General features: G+C 37.9%; 1 protein-coding gene across 2 annotated transcripts; it reads right to left on the bottom strand.

The window, feature by feature from the left end:
• On the bottom strand, positions 1-25,839 carry BGLU42 (beta glucosidase 42). 2 transcript variants are annotated; one of them, XM_039134561.3, is made up of 13 exons: positions 25,595-25,839; positions 20,171-20,237; positions 20,020-20,078; positions 12,783-12,858; positions 10,700-10,774; positions 10,542-10,629; positions 8,376-8,601; positions 7,830-7,945; positions 5,589-5,800; positions 3,285-3,319; positions 2,941-3,043; positions 1,701-1,809; positions 1-377 (listed from the first exon to the last, which is right to left on the bottom strand). In XM_039134561.3, exons 1-13 carry the CDS (start codon positions 25,694-25,696, stop codon positions 173-175), a joined length of 1,473 nt encoding a protein of 490 aa, XP_038990489.3. In that variant the 5' UTR covers positions 25,697-25,839; the 3' UTR covers positions 1-172. The 2 variants fall into 2 exon arrangements, with proteins under 2 accessions (XP_038990489.3, XP_088570981.2); XM_088714855.2 differs by lacking the exons at positions 20,020-20,078; positions 20,171-20,237; positions 25,595-25,839 and adding an exon at positions 13,125-13,184.
• Positions 25,840-27,100: the final 1,261 nt, after the last annotated feature.

The following is a 27,100-nucleotide window of genomic DNA, read 5'->3' as shown; positions in this document are numbered from 1 at the left end:
TTCGATATCAACCTTTTCTTATTATATTAGGTCGTTGTTTCAGAGTACGCAAATTTATATACAACGTAGCAGAATATATAATAAGCTAGAAAAGCTAGAGATACATGATAGAAGAGTTTTATGCAAACTTCATACAGACACAAGCATTATTCTGCATAACCAAAGTGACAAATCAGGCTTGGTTGAGCTGGTTGCTGCTATCTTCCTTCCCACCCTTGAGGAATCTGGAAAACCAGATGGCTGATGATTTTGGGTGCCTTGCAAGGCCATTCTTATAGTCGACGTATATCAGCCCGAACCTCTTGGTGTATCCTTGCGCCCACTCGAAGTTATCCAACAATGACCATGCAAAGTACCCACGAACATCAGCACCATCCCTGTCCCAAGTATCAGTTATTTGTCAGTTAATAAAGAATGTTTTGCATTCTATCGTTCATTTCCTACCACAAATGCACAATTTCATGAAACATGTATACGAAGATATGGCTAAGTACAACTGAGGTCACAAGGACATATCCATGTAACAAACATATTATACAGAGTAATGCGATGAACCTAGGTCCCCTGGCAACTAGGCCAGTCGCACAACTATGGTTTGTAGGTTGAATTAGTACCATATAAAATCTCACTGAACAACAATTACAGGATTCTGTAGCCTTCTGATGTTCCCAATATAGGAGCTGTGTACAACAACAGCAACAAGCAGCAACCGTGCATGTAAGCAGATAAGGGCACGGATGAGGTGCCAAACTTGATTCGAATGGTTTGCAAGGTTTGAGGTTGGGTGAAAGGTTACCAAGAGACACCTTGGTTCCCAAAATTCATGGCAAACCATCCAAAATACTATTTCAAGGGGTTGCATCATTGCCATAAAACCAAGACAAAATGTTGTGGGACATAGGTTACCAGTAGCAGCAGCCTTAGTAGTAGCATGATAAATGCTTAGGAAGCAGGTGCGACGACAAATTTCCAAAGAAATTCTAAAGCAGATGAGCCACCCTAAGTGGAAGACTACTGATCCTCTTTTAATTTACACAATTCCTTTGGAGACTCAAGTCAGCAATGTGGTATAAATATTTTAAATGAGATAATATATGGCCTTTCATCATTTTGAGTATTTTCTGTCACCTACTATATGTTACAAGGATATGCAGACAACACCACCATAGCAATACATAGAAATAATGTAATTATCTTCCTAATTAAATCGTGATATGATGTACCATGATAGCATAAAAATATCAAAATAATATTAATTATTTAGGCTGCGGTTGAAGGGTTTTAATTTTAAAATCATGATTTTATCCTTTCTCTTGAGTCAAAATTACTAACACTTCAAGAGTTGAGATATCCAAAAGATCATGGGTTTAGTAATCTAGAAAAGCATGCAAAATGACAAAAATATAAGGTTCTGCAATGCACTCAGTAACGAACTATACTTCTCATGAACTCCTTGCTGAATATTTTGCCTGTTATTACAGATCTCACACTCATAATGCTTTTTCTCCATCAAGAGGCGTTGGTCTATCCTTTTCACATATTAGTCATTCGCAGTAGTTTGTTTTTGATCTACCTACCAGAACTAACTGTCACATAAGTAAAATGATTTAAAGCACACATTTTTATGTGGTGCTATCAATCTGAAACAAGTGCAGGAAGTTGAAGCATACATGTTTAGAGGAACAACAGTTGTAATGTACCTGATTGCCTGTGCAACAGCAGCGACGTACCCCTTAAAATATCCGACTCTCTTTTCATCATTTAATACCTCACTCAATGCTGCTGTTTCAGTGTCTTCATCATCCATACCTGCAGGTTATAGACAAGTATCCCAATGAATACATATGGCCATAATGAGAATTCTTTTTTTTAATATTAACTGCACACAACATTTATAAAGCTTTAATTATTATTCAGCATGTATTTCAAGCAAAATAAATTAGATCCCTATTGCAAATGATCCATATTTCCTTAAAATTTTAAATTTTCATAAGAATACTAGACTTGGAATAAGTCTGCTATCCTATTTCTGATTGCAGAACGAAATGGTTTCCATTAAAATTGGAGGCATCTTTTAGCACTTGGAAGATTTTGGTGTCAATCTCTTTCGATAATGTCTGAAATTTGTAAATCTGCCACCAACTTTAGAAAACATAGGGAAAAAATGTCCCTGCAACCACTATTATTTTAGAGAATTCATTTAAGAGTTTGGATCATTCTAACATACAAGTGTTATTTGGTATGGAACTCGAGAGTGGAATATGAATACCCAATGTCTCCTCCAAATAATTACAAATTTGCACACAACTTGCAAGAACAAGTATTAGCAAATCTTTTCCTGCCTTGATCAATTGGTAAGAATAAGCAAGATTTGCAAAGAACCTATATGCATCTAACCCAAGAACCTTCCTAAGACACCTTCTGAAATCTGTTCCTTTCAGAAGCTACTTGGTTTCTCCATTCAATCTTCAGAAGCTACTTGGTTTCTCCATTCAATCTTCAGAAGCTACTTGGTTTCTCCATTCAATCCATTCCCAATCATGACAACAACAGAACTAACCTCAGTCCCCCAGTCCCAAGCCAGAACAATAGGGTAGAGGATCGTCAGGCTAGAAGCCAGTATAGAACAAAAGCAAACTGTAGAATGAATTCTACACCTACGCTTAAACTTTTATTGCATGCGACTGTTGTTAGATGGGCTGCAGAACTTGGGTGGAGTCCAAAGGCTCCCGCTTTTTCCTCCCTCCAGCACTGGGAATTAAAGAGGATGGAGTCCAAGCGTGCTGGGCCGCATAACAGAGGGAATTCAGGGATGGAAATGCACCGTCCGAGTTCCCATTATATAGCAGTATAGGCATAAATTTATTAAAAATGAAGCGACACACAATGATTAAACTTACTCAAGATAAGGCTTTACTACTTGACATCATGGAGCATTACCATTCTCAGTAACATATATTGGGGGATTGTGATATCTTTTTGCTATATAGTTAAGAACTTTACGGATGCCCCAAGGAACTATGTAAAGCCACTCTGATGCAGCCTGCCATGATAGAAAATTTTCCAGTTAGTTTGATAATGTTGGATGCATTTTGAATGTTTGGTTCATTGTCAAGAAAGCTTTCTTAGGGGATGCTTGTGCATGTGACGCAGACATGCATGCACATGTGCTATGTGCATGCTCCCACAGGCGCGCACAGAGAGAGAGAGAGAGAGAGAGAGAGAGAGAGAGAGAGAGAGAGAGAGAGAGGGGGGGGGGGGAGGGGAGAGAGAGAGATTCTTACCCTATCACCAATCGCCTCACCTGCTTCCCAATTAGCTGTGCATAATACAATAAAATAATACTAATCAAACTGAAGCTTTATTGAAATAAATGCAAAAGCTACTGCAAGACTGGCAATTAATAATTTAAAATAGAGATATTCAGAAAAAAGGAGATTTGCAATTAAAGAAAAAATTACAAAGTTGTAGATGATCGCACTTCAGAGAATTAGTGATCAATCTGATACACATAAGGTAACTTGGCAACATAGTGTTTCACTGGAGCATAAATGAATGATTTAGAGAATAAAGCCTTAAAATAAGGTGATAAAGTATTTTAAACTTGCAAAATCATAGAAAATAGCATTTCAGAAACTAATTTATGGATGTATGTAAGGCAGACGATTGATTCGATTCTAAACTTTGCTACCATATTAGATGTCTAGGATTAAAATAAATGCAAGTGTGTGGTTGCAAACCATGCAAGTAATAATGTTCTGCCAAGAGAGAGGAACATGCAATTGGTAGCATAATAGCTTAAATATGAGTATCGACAGATAAGAGGTAGCCCATGTGCTACTGAGTTCACAACACTAGTTGAGAAGAAGTTTGATCAATTCACTAAAACAGGGACATGAGCACTATAAAGCAACACTATCATTAATGAGGCAAATGGATAGAGCAAGCTGCAGGAGAGCGAGATGGAACCAAAAGGAGCAACATGATGCCTGATTAGGGGAAAATGCTTATCTTTGTGAGAGGATGCAAGGAGGTGCTCAGCTGATGTTATCAAAGTCTCCATGTCAATTCCAACCATCCGCTTGTGTGCATAAAACAGCAATGCAGAAAGAAAAAGCATATAGGTGAATTGTGGGCACCTGCATGCCCTCATGTGGAAGATATCATTGTCCAACCAATAAACAAATGAAGGTATCACATGGCAAAGTTTGAAAGATGTGTTGAATCAATTACCCATTAGGATCTAAAGACTGCAACTCTCCGAGGGTAACAGGATGTAGCAGTTGATGAGGTCAACAGGTAGCTAAACGAGTTTATTGATGTAGCAAATTATTAAAAATCCAGAAAGCATGGAGCTCTAACATTATGTGGTCAGCAGATGATGCCAAATATTTTACAAACAACAACCACAAACGAGAGATGACCCCGTAAACAATGCATGTGTAATAAAGAAAGTAGCTGGATCAAAATGAAGGCATCTTAGGATGTGATCTTAATCAAGAAGTTGCCATGACATGGGATTAATGTGCAACAAGCAGATCAGCTTTCAAAGTATATGGATGCTAGGGTGCATAAAAAAGATTGTAATAAATCTAAGTCTAACATGCTATAGAGAGTTGATGATGAAACAAACCCATGAAGCATCACCATTTATTTAGGCTGAAAGCAACAGCATAGAGGTTCCATGTACATTTGCAACTTGAGTCATTTAATTTAGATTGTAGAACTTAATCTCACGAGTCGCCTGTCCTGAACTCAAACCCAACCAAGAAAGACCCTAGACAACTCGGATGAGTCAACCAGGTCTTGTAGAGAGATCTTAGATGCTGATGCCGCAAAACTAGTAAGAATTTAGTGGAATTTTAAGATAGATAGTCTGCTTGATAGTGTCAGAAACCAGACTGGAGATCAATACAATTGCTGACACTGAAACTTCTTTGACATTAAGCACCACGTTATTTCCTAATAAACATCAGCCTTACGTTTTGCCAACAAAATATATAACCCAAAAAATAAGGCCTAATGAACTTGCATGCATTTCCATTTGCTAGCCCTTTGGACGTTTCAACATAAGAAATATAAAGTGATGAAATATATGGACTTATAGAGGCATCAAGACAGAAAGTAACGAGCTCAAATAGCTTGCTTGTCTTGCAACAACTGGATGAGAACTATACCATTCCATTATTTCTTAGAGAAACCTTCAACTTCATACTGCAATTAGAAAAGGATGATTGAGGTTCTTTGGAGTTTGGAGCTGGTTATTATTAAGTTTGTAGGTGAGTGCACATTGAAGAAAGTTTTTATTTTTTTGCTTGCTGTGTCCTGAGGACAAATTTGTCAAACCTGTGGAGGTGGATTGATGCCCTGAGAACAAGGCATGATATTTTCATACATCTTGTGCTTACAAAGTGTTCTCGAAATTATATTGAAATTGTTTCATCATTTCGTATATCAATCCAACACTACTAGGTGAATCTAGCCTAAATAATAAAACAGATGTAGAGGCATAAACAGGTATATAAATACATTAATGTTTAAATTTCATCCACAAAACAAAAAAGTTAGGAAGGTATGCATATAAATACCAATCCTCTCCATCTCTTGTACTTGATAAAAGTGGATTTCTTCTGTATTTTGTGCATGAGCAATAAACCTTGTTGTGTAATGATTTAAACCCACAAAATCAAGCGAATTCCTTAGCAATTCTTTATGTGCATCTGAGAATTTTGGAAGTTTATCTCCTAGTCTCTCATGCATAACCGCAGGGTAGTCCCCGAAGAAAATTGGATCCAAAAACCTTCAAAAAAGGAAATTTTCAGATGTCAAAGAAGCACAAACCCTTGTTGTATTGATAATTATACACCCCAACATTTAAACAAGGCAAGGAATTCTTGTTCATATAAAACCTTGAATAATGAAGATTCAAGATAACAACTATGTTAATATAGTCTTGGAAATAAAATGAGCTTTTGTATCTTTTTCAAAATGAACATGCATATAAACATGAGAAGAAACATAATACATCTAAGACAAGATCAGATCTGATCTGCAAATAGAACAAAGGGATGAAAAATGATCACTACACCTGCATATCTTGTCAATCGCTATCTAAAAGGTCTTAGGATTGCATCTTTAGAAACTTCAATATAAAAATAAGGATATGTTGCAAAGCTATACGATGAAAGTAATATTGACAAGCAGGCTTGGCGCTATGCTTAATGAGGATTTAGAATTTTCACAGAATAAAAAAAATTATGATGCAGTCTGGCCAACAAACAACATGAAGTCGAAAATTGAAAGGGACTAAGAGATGAATCCAGGAATAACTTAAAGAACTTGCAAACGCATGGCTATTCTATCATTTTCTTTGTCGGATAGCACATGTGCACACAGAAATTCTCTTTTCTGGAAAAGCTTCGAAAAATTGGCTTCTGTTTACACGAACTTATATTCTTTTGAGGCTGCCATATCTGACACTTGAGGACACTTGGATACTTGGCACATCACACCAAAAGTGTCCAGGTAATACTACTTCTGAAAATGGCAGCCCTTAATTCAATGGCCTCACAAATTGAAGGTCATTCAAGACTCCTAGTTATATTTATAGATTAATCCTGTAACTCTTTCTTCTATGAGAAGACCCTCAAGTTGAGTTTGAGACCTAGTAAATTAACTCTGGAGTCTAGACAGTTGATCAGATTGCTTACTACTAACACAAACAGGCACACAAAAAAACACACATACAATACATGAAGAAAAAAGGAATCCTATGAGGAGTAACATCATGAATTAAAATCTTCCTTACGTTAAAACTAAAGATTGTAGAGCTGTTATTTCCTTATTACAAGTAATCTTTGTCAAATTATCTGAAAACTTCAATATATAAAAATTTTAAAGTCTGGATGCTTTAGGATGCTCGGAGACGCAATACAACAATCCATGACACTTTGACAGTGGAGTTTCCCTGCTTCTCCCTGAATCTTCCTATTTATCATCCTCCTTCACCAAACTAATAAGAATTTTGCCAATTAGACATAGAGGAAGATTTCAAATTTGCATTTATCCTAAGAAATTGATTAATTGAAATTTACGGAATACTCTTCAGGATTTGTAAAAGTTGACAATGCTTATGAGGTTGCTGGTGAAAGAACCAATCCTCTTCAGTGGAAGTTATACGGCTAATGCCTCCACAAAGTCAACATTCAACATGTGTCAAACACCTTAGGCGAGAATATGTAGACAGCAAAATAATGCTACCATGCTTGCCATTCTATTGTTTCTTTTATGGGATGGAGAATGAGATTGCTTCACAACCTTCATCATGACTTCACAAGGAAAATCTGGTTGCATATTAATGAGATATTGTCATGTGAATCTGTTGACAATACACTGCCCTAGACTCCTAAATAAAATTAGTAAAACTCTTATTTTGTTCTGCATCTGCAATTAAATTGTTAAATTGGTTTCTAGGTCCTTATTGTTAAGCTACAATACCTGGGACTTTTGCCCCTGATATTGAATAGTTTAAGTCACATGTTATGTTTGTCTTTCATGACATACAACAAGTCACAAAAAATAGCTGTGGAATAAGAACCGTAACTATCCCATAGAAAAAGTTCAGAGAAAAACTAGGATTTAGATGCCTCTGTCTCTGCTCTTCCTTTAAGCATAGAAACATGATTTAATATGATTATTCTATGAGTTCTCTATTTCCTGTGATGTGCGACAGGCATTATTACGAATACATAAACAAACTCTTAAGAAGAAGCAGAAGCAGAAGAAGAAGAAGAAGAAGAAGAAGAAGATATAATGTCAAGAGTATTTACCAGCCAAGTTGAAAATTCAGCCGCCTCTCTGCAGCAACCTTATCTTGCAATTTATCGGAAAATGCCTCTGCCCATTCACAATCAAGAACTAACCCAAGTTGACCACCTTGAGTAGCCTAAAATAGAGCAAGTAAAGCTACTAAGCCATGATATGAGTAGAACAAGATAAAAGCTGGTTCATATTCAAACTGAATGTTTCCAAAATTCCATAAATCATCCTAATTTCCTCTTGATTTGCAATTTAAATTAAAATTTTGAAGAGTTAAAAAGCATGGAGTAGTTTTCATTCATTTACAAGTATCAATGCAGATTTTATGCAGACAGCTAAACAATGGATATATAAGTGTTTAATGACCAATAAAGATATATTTCTACATAATGACTACAATACTCCATAGGAAACTTAAGCCAAACCAATATATCCGAGAGAAAATAAAAGTGTTTAATGACTAAAAGGAGAAAGTAGGTTCTCCAAAATGACTGCAATGCAACATAGGAAACAAGCCAAACCAATATACACAAGATAAAATATATCAAAGAACATGCCTTAAATTTCTTCTTGTACACAGCAACAGCAGCTGCATGGGCTAAGAGTTGGTGATGTGCAGCCAAGTAGGGTTCAAAAGATGAATTCTCATATCTTCCAGGAGCAAATATCCCAATACCATAACCATTCACAGCTGTTTGAAGTGGTTCATTGATTGTGATCCAGTGCTTGACTCTATCTCCGAACTTTGCAAAACAAGTTTCTGCATACAGTGCAAAATATTCCCTGGCCATTTTGCAACATCAAGTTAACAAAAAATCTTTAGAGCATAAAATGCAATGGAAAAAAATACCTGACCATATTTTGCATCAAAAAAAGTTCTTAAATTTGTACAAAAAGCATGTCATATTTTCAAAAAAAAAAAAGAAACATAATAGTATTAATTTTACCAAGATGCTCCATAATAGTGGTGAAATTATGCACAAAATATACACATTTATACATATATAAATGCCAAATTTAGATAATAGCATGCCCCTATTCATCAAATCACCCAAGGATCTAAATGCTGCTGGTGCAGAGATTTGCCAGCATGGGACGTGCTGCGTGATGCCTTGCAGACATACAACATGCACCATCATGAAGTGGGCCCACTAGAACGGTGGCATTAGCATGCATATTATGTTGTGGGCACAAGATTTTTCAAGGTTTTATTTTTTTAAGTTTGATATTTGAACTTCATCCTAGTCCAATTAAGAGTTGCTCACAAATTAAAAACCTGTTTAGCTCAACATTTTAAAAAACTCCTATGCAGTATGATCAACATCTGGGCATATAAGCATGCTGGTGTACCATGGAATGTCTCTTTTAAAGTAAAATGGCATCCTAACAATGCATTAACATTAATTAATAACAATCCTTGATTAAAAACAGACAATTGTAAATCATAAGTCTGGATGAGAAATGATTGGAGACCAATGTAAGTATGAAGGTTGAAGCGTTGTGTTCTAATTAGCATCATATTATAAGAAAAAAACTTACAGACCAAAATTTGAAACTTTCTTACCAAATCTTTGGGCTTGAGCAATGTTTAGATCAAGGTTTGCAATCTGGACCCCATACATTTACCATCTTCGTATAATGTCAGCATATCCAGTACAGGAGTTGATTCAGCAATACGGATATTTGGTATGCCCCCCGTATCGCTTCCAAGTTTGGTACAGCACACTCGGTATGCATCGCTACAGCATACCATGGTTTAGATGTTGAAAAATTTATGATGTTTTAAGATCTAAGAAGCTCCCTAGCATTGAAAACTTGCCATTTTGATCAGATCCCAAACATCTGGAATTTATTCTTGAGCTGGAAAGTTGAACTTATTTTGATGAGACTTGAATCATTGACTATTTATGTTGAACTCAAACAGAGAATGCTTCCCTTGTTTAATGTAGTATCCTAAGTAAAGGCAATAAAAAAGAATAAGGAGGCATTTTCTTGAATCATGTTCCTTGTTAAGTCTAGGGCAATTAAAAGGTGAAAATAGAAGTTAAAATTTCTAGCTAGAATCAGGTCGTATTGACCTATACCGACCTAGCATGGCTCAGTGTAGGCCAGCAGCGCTTGATATTGAGCAGCTTGCCTAGTATGCCATACCGACCTAGTGTCAAGCACCTAACCTAGCCCATTACCTATTGGCATTATCAGACGGTGGAATACTTAACATCACCTCTTCTAGAAAAGTGTTTTGAATGTAGGAAAACCAGCTTACCAGCTGGTATGGGGCATACTGTATCGTAACGGTTCGGTACTAGTATACAGTACAGGGGGTGCCGACACTCAGTATGCCGAACCAGCCCCGTATCATACGGTACCGACACAGTGATGGCATGGCACCGATATGGGGCCAATACCAAGACGACATACCTTGATACTATCAATTGGAAAACCAACTTATCAATTTGACTCCTCTTATAAGATGTTCCAAGAAAATCTATTTTTCAAATTCATCACAAGTTAAGGTTGATCGATCATATGACCATACCTTGCCTCGATCAAATTCTTTTCTTAAAGGCCTGCCTATATGATGGTAATTGCTTGTTTGCACCAAATATCGCTATTTATGTATTTGACAGAAAAAGCTTAATTATATAAAACATTGTAGGCATTTTGTAATATTATATATTATTACAGAATTTTTTAGCACTTTGATAACTATGGTAACTTACACAATCTTCTCAGATAGCCATCCTCCCATGCATTCATGAAGATTATATGGAAGATCCCAATGATACAGTGTCACATAAGGCTGAATACCTGCAACCAGAACACGTAAATGTAGGTCTTGATGGATATATTTGAAGGCACTAAGCATATGGTTAAAAACCTTTCTCTAGCAGGTAATCAATGAGATTGTTGTAGTAGGCGATCCCATTCTCATTGATCTTAGTTCCTAATCCATCTGTAATCATGATAAAGAGTATATCACTAATTCCATCACAGACCATTATATAATCATCTAAATGCATATATCAGTCAAATGACTACAAAGATCTAGCAAAATTGAAGTTACTGTTGTTCTCAAAACAGTATTCATCATGCAACATATACATATACATATACATAATACATATATAGATACAGAGACACATAAATGTGTATATATGCAGACATACATATAACATTATATGAATATATGCCTGTATGGAGTTACAATACTTTCGGAGGGAGACTATGAGAGCAGGACTTCTTGCAAGAACTCAAGCATAACATAATGAAGATGTGGTGAAGGAGAAGGAGACACCTCAATTTCTTAGGGACTCGGACCATATAAGTTCCTCATAACACTGCAAGTCATATTGATCTAGCTTGCAAATTTCAAAGTGCATTTTTAGAGCGCCTACTTACGTGATGAGATATGCATAGAAATATTAACATTTGATGACTCCTGCAACTATTTTCAATCATCCTTTTCCAATCTGTTGTGATGGTTTTAGTTAATCTACCCGACATATTTTTCAACTTAGTCCCATCATCCAACCCTCACACGGTCATACCTCTTCATGGTGTCCTCTAGTCTTTGTTGGCACTGCTGCATCATTTCAACCATATATGTGATTCCCAAGTATTCTTTGTATTCTTATTTTTCAACTTACTAAGTCCAAGTATCTCTACATATTTACCTTAATCTTCTCATTCACACCTTCATCTTATGAGCTACTCTAATTGGTTTAATATATTTAACAAAACTTCATTTCAAAAATTTCGATTAAGCAAATACATACAGCACTGAAAGGAAATACCAAAGGAAACACGTCTCCACATCACCAAAACAGTTCTAAGTTTTCAAAAAAAGTGGGGAAGGAAAGCCTTTTGTTCTCTCCAGCCCTGTATAATAGATTTAAGATTTACAAATACCTTTATGGAAAATCACTTGGTTATTGATTGTAATTTGGCTCATTTTATTCGCTTCTGGTTAATGCTGCATTTCAATAGTCCAATTCTAACTCATCGGACGATTAATCATGCAATTCATTCAAAAATTCACTATTCTCAATAGAGAGCAACTGCCATAATGGAACTTCTAATTTAAACCCATATTATTTAAAAGATCAATATACTCAATTAGCATTGAAGCACTTGCTTACCTTGCCAATTAGCATTCAAGGCTTTCGGATTATAACGTTCTTAGTCATCATGAGGATAAGAACATCTAGATATCCTAGTTTCATTTAAACAGAACATGGTGCATAATCAAAGAAGAAGATGGTGAAAGACAAATTTTTTTTTACCTTGTAATCAATAAATTAAAATATTGGAAAGCTCAGTGAAAATAATATATTTAGATATACAAGATGTCATAAATGTCTATGCATAATTATTAAGACCATATCAATGACATTATTCAAGATAAGGGATAGAATAGCCAAATTATTTGCATATATGACAGCATAGTAGGGTATTGTTTCAATTTTCAGCAGATTAATTATCTCTAACACACCATCCAATCATCATATGTCCATCCATTTTTCTTTTCAAGTATTTTTAATCTATTTTTATTTTCTCTCTTCTTCTTTGTTTGCTTACAGTTTCCTAGGAAAGCATAGATTTGATATAAAAGCTAAATTAACTAACCAAATACAATAATTGTAACCAATAGGTGTCAACATATTTATAGGATACAAGCACTGAAACATGCTACTTCCACCACATGCCACAAACCAACCTCAGATCTTTTGTTTGCATATGTTTGCTTTAAAATAGGGAAAAAACATAATTTTCAAAGTATGTAAACCTTCAGTTTGCCCTAGGTGTGACTACGTAAAGAGCCTATATATGGAAATAAACCTCTCAAAAAGTACACTATTTGGAAAGTAATAAACCAATCAAAAAGTACAACATGCCAACTATGAAGCTGCAAATATGATATATAGAGGTTTAGATAATGATTACAAGATATTATAGTGTACCAGGGAAAATACGAGGCCAAGATATGGAAAAACGATAAGCTCCAAAACCTATCTTGGTGATAAGTTCCACATCTTCCTGCATTTACAATAAAACAAGCAACATGGAATTAAAACAACGTTACAACCAAGTTTGAGATGAATAAAGAATAGAGAAATGAAAACACATTTGCAATGACAACTAATGGTACAAAGACTTGGTTTTACAAAAGGCTAAAAGACCTTGGCCGTCTATTGTCCAAGATGGACATGGGATATCAAATAATGCTTACTGAAGTCTAAATTATTCAGGCAAAAAGATCAAAGAACGTACACATATGAAATGGTGGATTAGAGACATTTTACCATGTCAATATGTGAGACTTGAGAACTTATTTAGCTTGTGCTTCAGCATGTTGATAAATCTGGTACTAAGACATTTTCAAGTATTTCTCAAACAAGGTTGTCAAAATGATTAGATAGTGATGCATTAACAGTTCTATGCATTTAAACAGATTATGTAATAGCTAAGCAGTTAGTGAATGATGCTATATGTTAAAAATAAACATTTATAAAATAATAACTAAAATTTTGAACTATTATATGCAATGTCTCACATAGTTGAATTTGTTTGCCAACCGATAAGAGCACAACCCTATTAAAAAGTGGACAAAAAATGGTGGTGGCAGAAGAAGCAAGAAGGCAAAAAAATATTTAAAACAAAATACTTGAAATGGCTGAAAATAAAGAACAATTTTATATGTGAATAGGTATTTGGAATAACAAAGAGAAATTATTTGGTTAGAATTTCCAAGAAACCAAATTGTTTAGTTTACTCTATCGGCAGTAACCCTAAAATGATAGCTCAATTGATAAGAAACCCAACTGAAATAGGGGTTCCAATTGTTCAAAATTATTTTCCTAATACTTAATAATAGAATTGTTCTTTCTTTTCCATTTCCTCTTTTAATGTCATTGATGACCATCTCCAACTTTTCATTTAACTATCAATTTCATACTTGCTTCAGCACATAGTTAATAAGGTATTTGAATATAAAAAATTAGGCAAAGAGAACAACTCAAAGCAATTTGATGCAGTTTAGGGTTAGACAAATATTTAATTTGACAATATAATTGGAATATTTTTATTTTTAGATCTGATAACAACCATAATTAATCTAGACCATAACTTGAAATACCCATATGATAAATGGTTAAGGATTCCAATGCCAAACAAATCTGTTGATATGTTAGAGGCAACAAATGGGCTTACTCAGACCAAATTATCATGGCCTGAATCAAGGTTAGACGAACCGACCAAACCGACGTACCGGTGAGGACCGATACCAGTTCGGAATCGGTACCAAATCGGTTCAAAAAAAAAAAACACGCGGACGCGTTATGCTGCAGAGTGGCATTTAAAAGCGGCCATGCAAGGCAGCGCGTGGGCTCCCTACCCTGCACGGCGAGCCCACGTGGGGAATCGCGCACGCGCGGTTCCCCGCGCGTCGACCGCGATTCCTACCGCATGGAACGCGCGTGGGCATGAGTCGAGGACGCGTTTCCCCACTCGCGCCCGCTCGCAGGCGCGCTCCCCACAGCCTCTCTCTTTTTTTTCTCTTTTCTTTCTTTTCCTTCTCTTCTTCTTCCTGAGCTCCTCCTCTCTTCTTCCCTCTCTCCTCCTCTCTTCTCCTCTCTTTCCCCCTTCTCCTGCGAGCAAAGGAGCTCTTCTTCCCCGCGAGGTGCTCGGGAGGAAGAAAGAGGCCCAGTAGCACGAGAGGTCTTCTTCCCCTCTCTCCTCTCTTCTCCTCTCTTCCCCCTTCTTCCTCGCGAGTACCGATGCAAACCGGTACAGTTCGCACCGGTACAAACTCGAACCGGTGCGGTTCGCATCGGTACCGAGCTTGTACCGGTGCAAACCGCATCAGTTCGTACCGGTACAGGCAAGAAACCATTTGGTTCCGACCCCAAAGATCCGTACCGGCGGAGGCCGGTACCGGTACGGTACAGGCTGAACGGTTCAGCAAACCATGGCCTGAATGCATAGGGTGGAGATAATGAATGTAAAAATGATCCGCTTTTATTTTTGGGTTTTTTTAGTGCATAACCTCCTAAATATTAAAATTTGCATGAATACCCTTCCAAAGTTGATATTTGCATGTATACCCTTATAAAATACTTGTTTTATGTGTATAAGTGTATATCCTTCATTTTTTCTTTTTTTTTTTGCATATATGCCCATATCATCTAACGCCGTTAAGAAATTAGTGGTTTAAAATTAAAAATGACTGAAATATCCTTATAGGTAGATATGCAAAAAGAAACATTTGATAAGGGTATATATGCAAATAACACTTTGCGAGGAGATTCATGCAATTTCACATATTTAGGAGGGTTTATATACAAGAACATCTAATTTTATTTTTTTTTAATTTTAACCTATTTTAACACTCGGATTTGTCTAGTGCCTGCTCCTCAATATTTTTCATAAAAAATATTGCTTAAAAAAAGATTGATTCAACAATTAGATAACAAAAAGAGTTATGAACGTTCTTTCACTAATCATGGGATTATTCTGCTTTATTCTTCTTCATTTATAACAACCACTATATCTTATTTCATCGAAATATAGCTTATAATATTTATTGTTATAGATGCGCATGTATTAGAATATAAAAAATGATTAGAATCTCTTAAAGGCACACGATAGATTGCAATGATCAAGCTTTCTTGCTACTGCTATACTCATAGATGGAAGAACAACATCAATCATCCCCAAGCAAAATCATTGAAGGACTTCAAACCCTTCAGACTTATTAACAACCTCCGCAGCTATGTGGTAGAAGGCCACCCCTTACGTTGTGTACCTTAAGCCATTTTTTTTTGGAGCTTCAAATTTTTAGAAGAAGAAAAGATCTAGTGTATAGGGCCTATCTTGTCAATAATTTTAAATCAGCCACCAGCCTGCATATAAGAAATTTTTCAACTCTAAAAGATAAACATCACATATCTCATATACTAAAAGATAAATATTGCAAATCTATCATAACACTTTTCTTTAAATAATTCATAAAACTACAAGCAGGACCTGACCATCTTCATGTAAAAAAGGTAAAATGATGAGCTGTCTATGATGGAGAAGAGAGTCGAGGGAATGGCTTTGATTCCAGACGGAGAAGTGAGAGAGGGTCGAGAGAGATTGAAATTCTAAAAGAAGGTAGAGAGATTAGTTTCCAGTGAGACTTATTTACCTGTTACCCGCTTCAGAAATAAAAAAATAATTTCATAATTTTAATTAATTTTAAATTTAAATAAATATGATTTTGGCTAATTACGTTAGCTGAATCGTTATGTCAAAAATAGTATTTTGTGAGGGCATGCACATAAATATCAATTTAGAGGACATTTATGAAAATTTCAATATTTAGAATGGTATTTATGCAAAAATCTAACGATTTTTTTGTGTGTATACCCTCCTAAATTAAGGCTGCAAATGGGTCGGATTGACCCGTGATCCGACTCGACCCGTTTAGACCCGATCCGATCCGTTTTGGAGGACCCGTGGGGTCAGATTAAGTCCTAAAATTAAACCCATTCTATTTTCGGATCGGGTCTCAATTTACTGAATTCCGACTCGACCCGACCGAGCGACCCATACATAAAGTATTAAAGTATTACTATAAATAATAAATAAATTAGATTTTAAGAATCCGCTCTTCACTCCATGCTAGTTCTAGCACATGTAACGTAATAAATGCGCATTTTGACTTTATGAGCTAGATCTGGTAGTTGCGGGATGAGCTAAGGCTCATGTTGTAGCTACGGGATGTCCTAATAAATTTCCAAGATTGCCTGGCAAGAGAAGCTAGTGACAAAAATTTTTTGAACTTTTTGAGGGAGAGGTTGACAAGATGTCACTTCCCACTCTTTTTCCTCTATAGCCTCGGTCTACGGCTCATGTTATAGCTGCGGAATGTCCTAATAAATTTCTAAGATTGCCAGGCCAAAGAAGCTAATGACAAGAAGTTTTTTGTTTTTTTGAACCTTTTAAGGGAGAGTCTGACAAGATGTCACTTCCTACTCTTTTTCCTCTACAGCCTCGGTCTATGGCTCATGTTGTAGCTGCGGGATGTCCTAATAAATTTTCAAGATTGCCTGGCCAAAGAAGCTAACGATAAGAAGCTTTTTTTTTGAACTTTCTGAGGGAGAGGCCGACAAGATGTCACTTCCCACTCTTTTTCTGCTACGGCTATGGAATAAAGAAATGAAACGATTAGGGGGAGGGGAGTGGGGGAGAGATGCAATAGAATAGACGTCGGTCTCCCTCCGGCCACCTTCTTCACCAACTCCCGAGCCTTGGTCTCCCCTTCGGCCCCAACGACATCGTGCTGGCCGCCATCCTCCTGCTGGCTCACGACAGACTAACTTGTCAAGAATGGAGCGCAGGAGGTGCAGGTGGCCGATGACAGGGAGGGACAGTGCCTCAGCGGGAGGCGGCGACGGCCAGACCGGGCTTTGGAGAGGGTGGCAAGAAAAATGACTGAGGCAAGGGATATAGCTGAGTTTAGTTGAATAAGCTTTAATGGATCGAGTGATGCACCAAATAAGCGAACCCGAATCGAACCCAAATTTTTTGGATTGGGACTGGGTTATGCATGGACTCGACCCAACCCGAATGACCCATTGGGTCTGCTATAGACCCAATCCGATTTTCTATTGGATCCGAACAAGAAATCGGGTCGGGTCGGGGTCACTCAGGCTCCGGTCCGACCCGATCCATTTGCACCCCTATCCTAAATATATGAAATTGCATGAATACCCTCCAAAATTATTATTTGCATGTATGTCCTTATAAACGTTTCTTTTTGCATGTTTACCTATTAATGGTATTTTTGTCATTTCAATTTTAAACTGCTAACTTCTTAACACCATTAAATGGCATAGATACATACCCAAAAAAAAAAAGGTATACATACAAAACAAGGGTTTGACGAGGGTACACATGTAAATATCAATTTTGGAAAGGTATTCATGCAAATTCCAATATTGAGGAGGGTATGTACACCAAAAACCCTTATTTTTTTCGTTATCAGTCTAGCTCAAGGGTTAAGTTTCGTGCATTATAAAAAATATTTTAGATTAAATCAATAATTTTGAGGATTTAAGTCATTATGGCCAGCATGTCGAAGGAAAGGCCATTCCCAAGAGCATGAAGAAAATTTAAGAAAATTCCAGTCATGTATTCAGTTCTCCCTTTCTCTTTTGCACGTTGAACTCCTTGTCTACAGTCAGTCTTTCCAGGCTCGAGGATTTGCTTCTACAATTGTGTAGTCCGTGAAATATCTCTCTTCTTTCTGTTTTCTCAAGATGTGGTCAAAAAATCAGATCAATGCTTCTTGTAAATCCACCACCACAGATTCCAAGTTCCATGGGTGAAAACATCACAATGTTCATCTGCCTCAGTTAGTATTACAGCCTCAAATGTCTAAAATGGAGCATCATAATGTTCGACCTGATGACAGATGTACCAAGATGAGAAGGTCCCATGAAGTGAAGAATGATTGGAACTTATCAACCGAGCTGTCAAAAATTTAAATAGGTGATTTTCCAGCTTGGAGAAGTAGGTGGAAGATCTCATGGTACACTTCAAGGAATTCATCGCTCCCATCAGGGAAAAGGATGCACAACTAGCAGATGAAGTTCATAAACCAGAAAGTTTTGTCATCTGAAGCTGCGATTAAAGCTTACCAAGTTAATAATCTACACACTAAACTTCAGTTAAAAATTCAGAATGCCTTTATCATTTAAGAACCAAACTCTACATAGTCCTAAAGCACCATTACAAGATTGGCTGCTGGCTAAAATCAATGATCCAGATTGAACATAGGCTTGACAATTTGTTTGATTGCAACTGGAAGTATTTTATTATCAACTTCATCTAATGGAAGATTGAGGGCATTATGATCAATGATTAAGTTATATTAGAGTATCTACCTGTAAGAAAGCCCAAAGTAGGCCAAAACAAGCACCATTACAAGATTTGGCTGGTATAAAATTGATAATCCAGATTCAGCAAGGGCTTGTTGATCTCTTTGATTGTGGTTGGAAGTATTTGATGATCAACTTCATCTAATGGAGGGTCGAGGGTGTTAGGATCACTGATTGAGTTATATGAGAGCATTTATCTCATGTTTTGGCTGTAAGAAAGCCCAAAGTAGGGGAAACCGTTATACAAGTAGGAGAAGGTCACCGCGAAGGATTGGATAAGATAAAGTTTACAGTATTGTCTTCCCCCTTTGTTTTTGCATAACGGGCTCGGTGCATAGATATATTACTTTCAATGCATAGATATAACGAGATGAAATGAAACTGCAAGGATGGAAACTGATGAAGAGGTACATGATGAGTTACATCAGATGGAAAATAAATGAGATTTACAGTATTAAAAAGAGAGTGACAGGCTCTGACTACCCTGTAATTAGATGAATAGGATGTGAAAAACTTAAACATGGAGGATTTGAGTTTTATTAAGTCAAAGGTACTACAAGAGTTGCAAGGCAATTCAACCTTTGCAAAAACTATGATGCATATCATACACATGAGGTTTAGCATGTATGCTACAAGGTATCCTTTCAATATATAAAAATGTAACATGCAACTCATAGGCATCAATCCCTGATATGGTGGTTCCATATGAAATTACTATCCAACAAATAAAATTTTAATGGCATGATTTGCCCTATAGGTATTGTAAGGACCTGTGCGGGCATGTGTTTAGTCCCACATCGGTTATTCGCCGAGATCTTGGGTATTTATACAGGACTAAAGAACCCAAAAAATATCTTCCGGCTAGTCTTTTTGGGTAAGATTTTGGGTTGTGACAAATGGTATCAGAGCGAACTCTACCCATAGCCTATGTGGACTAGGAAACACTGCAACATAGATTCATGGAGGCTGACCACGAACCGATCGTGGTGGTTGTGCTTAGATTTGAATGGATTGGACCCTTAGCCTAACGAGAACATTAAGGCTTGAACGGAGGGAGTATGTGAGGACCCGTGCGGACGTGTATTTAGTCTCATATCGGTTATTTGACGAGTAGATTTTGGATACTTATACAGGACTAAAGAACCCGAAAAATACCTTCCAGCTAGCCTTTTTGGATGAGGCCCTAGGTTGTGACAGGTATATATTCTTAAAGAATTACATGACAGTCACTAATAGGCTTTGATTTAGAAGTCAACAAGAAACAGTAGTTAACCTTGTAGTGATGATATTGATCAACTGCAACATCTCCATTACTTCCATCCTTGATATTTTCTGATGATATAAACAATAAACAATCAATGCAGGCAAGTCAACAGAATTACATGCAGATAAGATGGAGTGTAAAAGTTTTTAAAAAAAAAGACCTTTCTTTTCCGAGAAAATGTCCCAGATGCTATCCCCCCTGCCCCCCTCTTTTCTTGCTCCTTCAACCTACAAGAAACAAAAACTGATTATCAGTCAGAATCTCATAAATTCTAGCACTAATCATCTGAGAAATGACAATGCATCTAAAGTCAAAAACTCCAGGGAGCAAATTACTAATTAGTTTGATAGGCATCAAATAATAAAAGAGATACAGGGAGATGATGAGATCCTAATGACAAACAGATATTTATGAAGCAGTTATGAAGAGCATTCTTCTACCGCATACAATGTAGAGCAAATTGAATAGAAATGCTCATGTAATAGATGCTTGAATAACAGAAGTATTTGTGAGAATAAATGATCTTGAAGACATGAGGTGATGCCCCTCCTTTTTATTTACTGCAATCTGTGAATGCCCTAAACAAATCTTATCCTACAACAGCAAGGTTCGCCGTACCGGTACCGAACCCCGTACCGGTGCCGCACTAGTATAGGCATACCGAGTGTCGGTACGGTACGGTACGCTCGGTACCGACCGTACCGATATTGGTGTACCGATACCGGTATCCATCGGTATGGGTACGGTACGCTCGGTACCGACCGGTACCGACCGGTACAGCGAACCTTGTACAACAGTATTTACAAACCTAATAGTCACAACAAAGTGCAGCAAGGTCAATCCTAAAAACAAGAGTCGAACAAAACCAGCTACCTCTCCAAGCAAGATTTCCAGGCTTCAGGAGAAATGACAATTTCATCTTACAGAATAGCAGCATATTTGATATATTTAAAGATTTTAAGTTTTCATTACTTGATATTGTATCGAATTGTCCAGAAATCAATCTTTAAGATTAATCTCTTGTTCCTGATATGCAAAAGAATATTCTCAGACTTACAAATGCCTATGTGCTCTTCAATTTGAAGTTATTTCCCATTAATATCCAATCTGAACAATAAAGTTCCATTTGTTGCCAATGTAGATATAACCATAAGGGTCAAACAAGCATAAGTGCATCATACATTTTCTATTTCTATATAAACTGTCCAAGCAATAATTATAATCCTTTGTTTTTCTATTAACAGCTCTTGCATATGCTATCATACCATAAAACTATTTATCTTTGTTGTTCCACCTCAAACTACTACACCAGCAGCATCAAACTTAGGCTCCAATACCACATTTTATAAAGACTACCACAACATGATAGAGTGCCAATTTTTTATAATTTGAACATTTTCTACTTTACCGGAGTACGATAAAATTCGGTGCAAAAGAACGAGCAAAATCAGAAGTATAACCTCAAAAAGACACCGAACTTTCTGTCCTTCGAGCAAGGAAACATCTATGTTGCTAATATTAAAAGCCTTTTTGGATGATTGGACTGAAAATCCAATTAGATTTGTGGATTAGGCCAGTACAACCTGTCACGCCCCCGCCTCCGCGAAGCACGTGAGGCACCCAGTGCCCACATGGGGGCCACATGAGGGGAAAAACACGGGGCTCCTCTGCCAGATATTGTCCGGTTCCGGAGCTTCACGCAAGCGTCCTTCGTCCCTCCCCGGTTTTGTTTTCCTCCCAAAACGCGTCTATAGGATTTGGAGACACTCGCCTCATATGCCCAGGCTCTGGAACGAGTCTTTCCGATGTGGGACTATTGAGCCTCACACCCTTCCCACCATCGGACAAAAGTCGTCCTCGGCTCTGATACCAAATGTCACGCCCCCGTCTCCGCGGAGCACGTGAGGCACCCAATGCCCACGTGGGGGCCACATGAGGGAAAAAACACGGGGCTCCCCTGCCGGATATTATTTGGTTCCGGAGCTTCACGCAAACGTCCTTCACCCCTCTCCGGTTTTGTTTTCCTCCCAAAACGCATCTGCAAGATTTGGAGACACTCGCCTCATTTGCCTAGGCTCTGGAACGAATCTTTCCGATATGGGACTATTGGGCCTCACACCCTTCCCACCATCGGATAAGAGCCATCCTCGGTTCTGATACCAAATGTCACGCCCCCGCCTCCGCGGAGCACGTGAGGCACCTAGTGCCCACATGGGGACCACATGAGAGGGAAAACACGGAGCTCCGCTGCTAGATATTATAGGGTTCTGGGGCTTCACGCAAGCGTCCTTTATCCCTCCCCGATTTTGTTTTCCTCCCAAAACACGTCTACAGAATTTGGAGACACCCACCTCATATGCCCAGGCTCTAGAACGATGTGGGACTATTGGGCCTCACACCCTTCCCACCATCGGACAAGAGTCGTCCTCGGCTCTGATACCAAATGTCACGCCCCCGTCTCCGTGGAGCACGTAAAGCACCCAGTGCCCACGTGGAGACCACATGAAAGGGAAAACACAGGGCTCCCATGCCAGATATTGTCCAATTTCGGAGCTTCACGCAAGCGTCCTTCACCCCTCTCCGATTTTGTTTTCCTCCCAAAATGCGTCTGCAGGATTTGAAGACACCCGCCTCATATGCCCAGGCTCTGAAACGAGTCTTTTCGATGTGGGACTATTGGGCCTCACACCCTTACCATCATCGGACAAGAGTCATCCTCAGCTCTGATACCAAATGTCACGCCCCCGCCTCCGCGGGGCACGTGAGGCACCCAGTGCCCACGTGGAGGCCACATGAGGAGGAAAACACGGGGCTCCCCTGCCAGATATTGTCCGGTTTTGGGGCTTCACGCAAGCGTCCTTCACCCCTTTCTGATTTTGTTTTTCTTCCAAAACACGTCTGCAAGATTTGGAGACACCCGCCTCATATGCCCAGGCTCTAAAACGAGTCTTTCCGATGTGGGACTATTGGGCCTCACACCCTTCCCACCATCGGATAAGAGTCGTTCTCAGCTCTGATACCAAATGTCACGCCCCCGCCTCCGCGGGGCATGTGAGGCACCCAGTGCCCACGTGAGGGCCACATGAGGGGGAAAACACGGTGTGAGGCCCAATAGTCCCACATCGGAAAGACTCGTTCCAGAGCCTGGGCATATGAGGCAGGTGTCTCCAAATCCTGCAGACGTGTTTTGGGAAGAAAACAAAACTGGGGAGGGGTGAAGGGCGCTTGCGTGAAGCTCCGAAACCGGACAATATCTGGCAGGAGAGCCCCATGTTTTTCCCCTCATGTGACCCCCACGTGGGCACTGGGTGCCTCACGTGCCCCGTGGAGGCGGGGGCGTGACATAACCAGCAAAATCATAGGATTACATGCTGAGCTAGGCCTATATCAGCCCAAACATCCAAAAAGGCCCTAAGAGATTTTTTTTTAACAGAATGAATAAACCACCACTCCTTTTTGAAAATTACCACTTCAGCATAACATAAGAGTCATCAATTATTTTCTCAAAAACCAAAAATAAAATCATTAATTGTACTACGAGATATGGGACACATCCCTGCTGTTCTATCCTATTCCCATGAGAAAACAGGACAGGTACCTAGGGCGGGACTCTAAAACCCATCCACACGGAGAAATAAAAAGAAAGAGGAAAGAAATAAAGGAATGAAAGAAGAACAGAAGGAAAGAATGAAAGGAAAGAATAAGTAAAAGCAAAGAAAAGAAGGGAGAAGAAAAAGAAAGAAAGGACGAAAAGAAGAAAGAAAAGAAAGAGAAACAACAAGAAAAAGGAAAGAAAAAGGAAAGAAGGCATAAGAAAAAAAAAGAAAGGAAGGAAAGAAGGAAGAAGGGAAAGAAAGAAGAAGAAAAAGGAAAGAAACGAAGGAAGAAGATATAGAAATAAAGGATGGAAGGAAAGAAGGAAGAAAGAAAAGAAAGAAGAAAAAGAAAGAAACAAAGAAAGGGAAGAAGGGGAGAAAGATGGAGGGTGACGAAATGGGACAGCGGGGCATCTTGTTCCATGGAGAAACAGGGACAGCCCAGTCCCACACCACAAGATATACTTAATGGAAAAAACTTCTTTGAATGAAGATTGAATGGACCTGCATGAGAACACTCTTATTCTATTTTACTCCATAGTGCTCTCTCAAGGATATCCCATCTAAATGTAGGTGAACTTTTTTGTAATATTTAAGCTTTCTTGGATTTTATTCCTATTTTCATTTTTTTCATCCTCTCTTCTCTATCTCGCCAAAATAGTTACTCATGGTTAGATGAGCCAGCTTTGTTTAATTGAATATTAACACCAATTCCTCTATGTGGAATCAACTTATAGATATTATTATTTCAAGAAATGTGTTAAGTTAAATAATAAACTCCAACATACACACCGGGGAACACAAAAGATCACAAGTGTATAGATCTCCAATAAGCTTTATAGAGGATACATGCACCGCATGAGGAATTAGCTTCCACATTCTTGTGGACCACCATATATAGTGGTTCATCCAAGGACCCTAACCAAGAATAAAGCATCATGTATTTATATTGGATGAAACAATTATTTCCCTCCACATAGTTTGGGACAACACCAAAGCTTCCCCCTAATAAGCCAAAAAAAGCATCACCTTGCACAGCAGCATCAGAAACTACATGTTATAAGATCAGCTAAGATGATGATAATCGTAATATAATAAAATAAGGCACTAGAGCAAGCTTATAATATACCAAAACATTTTTCGGCAATTTTTGGCAATTATATACAAGTACATAAAAGATCATCTTCAATTTCAAGCTAACAATAAAACATTAAATATACTAAAACATGCGCGCGCACAGAAAGCAAGAGAGAGACAGAGTCACCATTAAATTCCAACATTTCCTTTTTTTTAAAAAAAATATCAGCTTTAAAGGTGAGTAAGAAATGTGTCTGTCTGTCTGTTGATCACCGGCACAGAGACCACCACAATCAGATAAAAAAGCGATCTCCAAAAAAGAGAGCAGAACCAGCTTTTCCGATCAAATATAATAAAAAGTCATGACCTTTTCTGAAAAACTAAAAGAATTCCACTTAAATGCGCCAAGAAAAACCGAAATGAGCAGCGGGTGTTGATGGAGTTCTCATAGCTGCTCTTCGTCCAAACAAGGATTGGAGCTGTACTGGATATTCTAAATCCCAGAATGAGCACCGGGTGTTGTCGAGCATTGTTTGGGGTCTCTTTCCCAGAGTTCGTCATCTTCTTCTTCTGTATTCCTTTTCCTCATCTCTTCTCTTGCTTCAACTTGTAAATGCTTCTTCTTTTAATAAAATTGGGTGGGTGTCTGTTCAAAAACAAATTCCTCCCAAAAATTCATCACAAACGGAATCCCCGAAATGCCAACTCCAAAACTCGCCCTTTCTCCCAGATCCAAGCCCCCAAACCATTAAAATTTACATTAAAGAAAAAATCGACAATCATCAAAGATGTATCCAGAGTTTCGCTTCAAGATTGAAATTTTTCACATGAGACAAAACAAGAAACAGATCGGAAAGAGTCATCGTCAGAGAAAGAAGAATAGAAGAGGCCATTCTCCTCCTCTGTTTCACCTGGTAAGCCGAAGTGGCGACTCCGAAGACAAAGCCCTCCGGGAAATCGCTCCGCGAAACCTCTTCCGGAACTCCGTCGCATGCACCATTCCTTGCGGCCATTAGAGAGCACAGTAGCAGAGAAAAAACCAGAGGGTACGCGCGAGAAGAGAGAGATCCTCCTCCCGTTGCCGCGAGGCCGCTCTTAAATAGACGGAGAGGAAGTGTGTGAGGCCATTAGCGACGAAAACGTCGGCGTCTCCAACAGTTTCGGTTTCGGATATTGCTCCTTAGGTGTCAAATACTTCTCCCGGGACCACCAGTATTTGTGCCGGATGTGTGACAGGTGGATTGGTCAGTTTGTCGAGTGCAGTCGTCGAGTTCTCCGAACATGTCCCTTTTTTTTTGGGGTACTAACATGTCCCTTTCGTAGCAGAACTTAAGCATTGGCTGACGCCAGGACCCCAGGTGGAGTGGTTGGAAATTTAGCATCAGAATTCGTGCAGTGGCTGACAGTCCAAGTGGACTGGTTGGTGAGGGATCTGCCGGTTGGCAATCCTAGTTTATCTTTACCTCTATATATATATATATATATATATATATATATATATATATATTTTGGAGGACCAATCATGGTGCCAAATAAAAACATACCTGCATCCAAGCATGCATGCATACGTACGTACGTATGTGTGTATATATATATACACACATATATACGTACAAACATTTTTATATATATACATACGTATATATATCATATATATTTATTTAAAATAGAGATTTAGTTTGTGTGGAACTCTCCATTCGCTACATAAATATTAGTATTAATAAGTTCGAAATTAAGATGCTTGACTAGCATGAAAGTTCGTTGCTTAATATAGAACAAAAATTAGCTAACATCAAACATTCTATTATTACGATATATTATATTGTTATATTACATTATTATATTATATTTTAAACATAATTGAAAAAAATTATATCCTATACATCGCATGGGACTGATATTAATGATGTCGATATTAGTGATAGAAATTTCTACATGAAAGCTTGTTTATACAAAATTCTCCATTTGTACAGAATTTTTTGTTCGGTAATAATCATTATAATTCTTCATTTAATTTATAATAAAAGTTTAGCTATTTATATTTTTAATTATTATAATTTGGTGTAATGTTATATTGTATTTCAAAAATAGTTGAAAATTGCAAGATCAGTATTAGTAAGCTTGATGCATAAAAAATCATATTGTGTATGTGTTGGAAGTCGATTGGCATTGATGTCAATGTCATGCTAATGAAATATGTGTTATATTATTTGATAAATGATAGGAAAAAATATATTTGATGGACCTTTTTACGAATTAGATCATGCAAGTTAGCTAATGTAACCAAACAACAATTGAATCTGCAGGTAACTTCCAGCAAATAAAGCTAACAATATACTGATGGACATGGTATGAGATTGTCAATTGATCTCATAATCGAACCAAATTCTTTTACATCATATGAAGCTTTTATTCTG

Source organism: Phoenix dactylifera, chromosome 2 (genome assembly GCF_051530095.1).
Source record: "Phoenix dactylifera cultivar Ajwa chromosome 2, Ajwa_hap1_PhDact_Kaust_v1.1, whole genome shotgun sequence".
Taxonomy (NCBI): domain Eukaryota; kingdom Viridiplantae; phylum Streptophyta; class Magnoliopsida; order Arecales; family Arecaceae; genus Phoenix; species Phoenix dactylifera.
The sequence above is the reverse complement of the archived record's forward strand: the minus strand, read 5'-3'. Positions and strand labels throughout refer to the sequence as shown.

Coding starts and splice junctions, on each gene's coding strand:
- BGLU42 (XM_039134561.3), bottom strand. CDS start 25,696: ATGGCCGCAAGGAATGGTGCATGCGACGGAGTTCCGGAAGAGGTTTCG. Junction 20,238..25,594: donor TCGCCACTTCGGCTTACCAG/GTGAAACAGAGG, acceptor TGTTTCTTGTAG/GTTGAAGGAGCAAGAAAAGA. Junction 12,859..20,019: donor ATCAATATCATCACTACAAG/GTTAACTACTGT, acceptor TTGTAAATGCAG/GAAGATGTGGAACTTATCAC.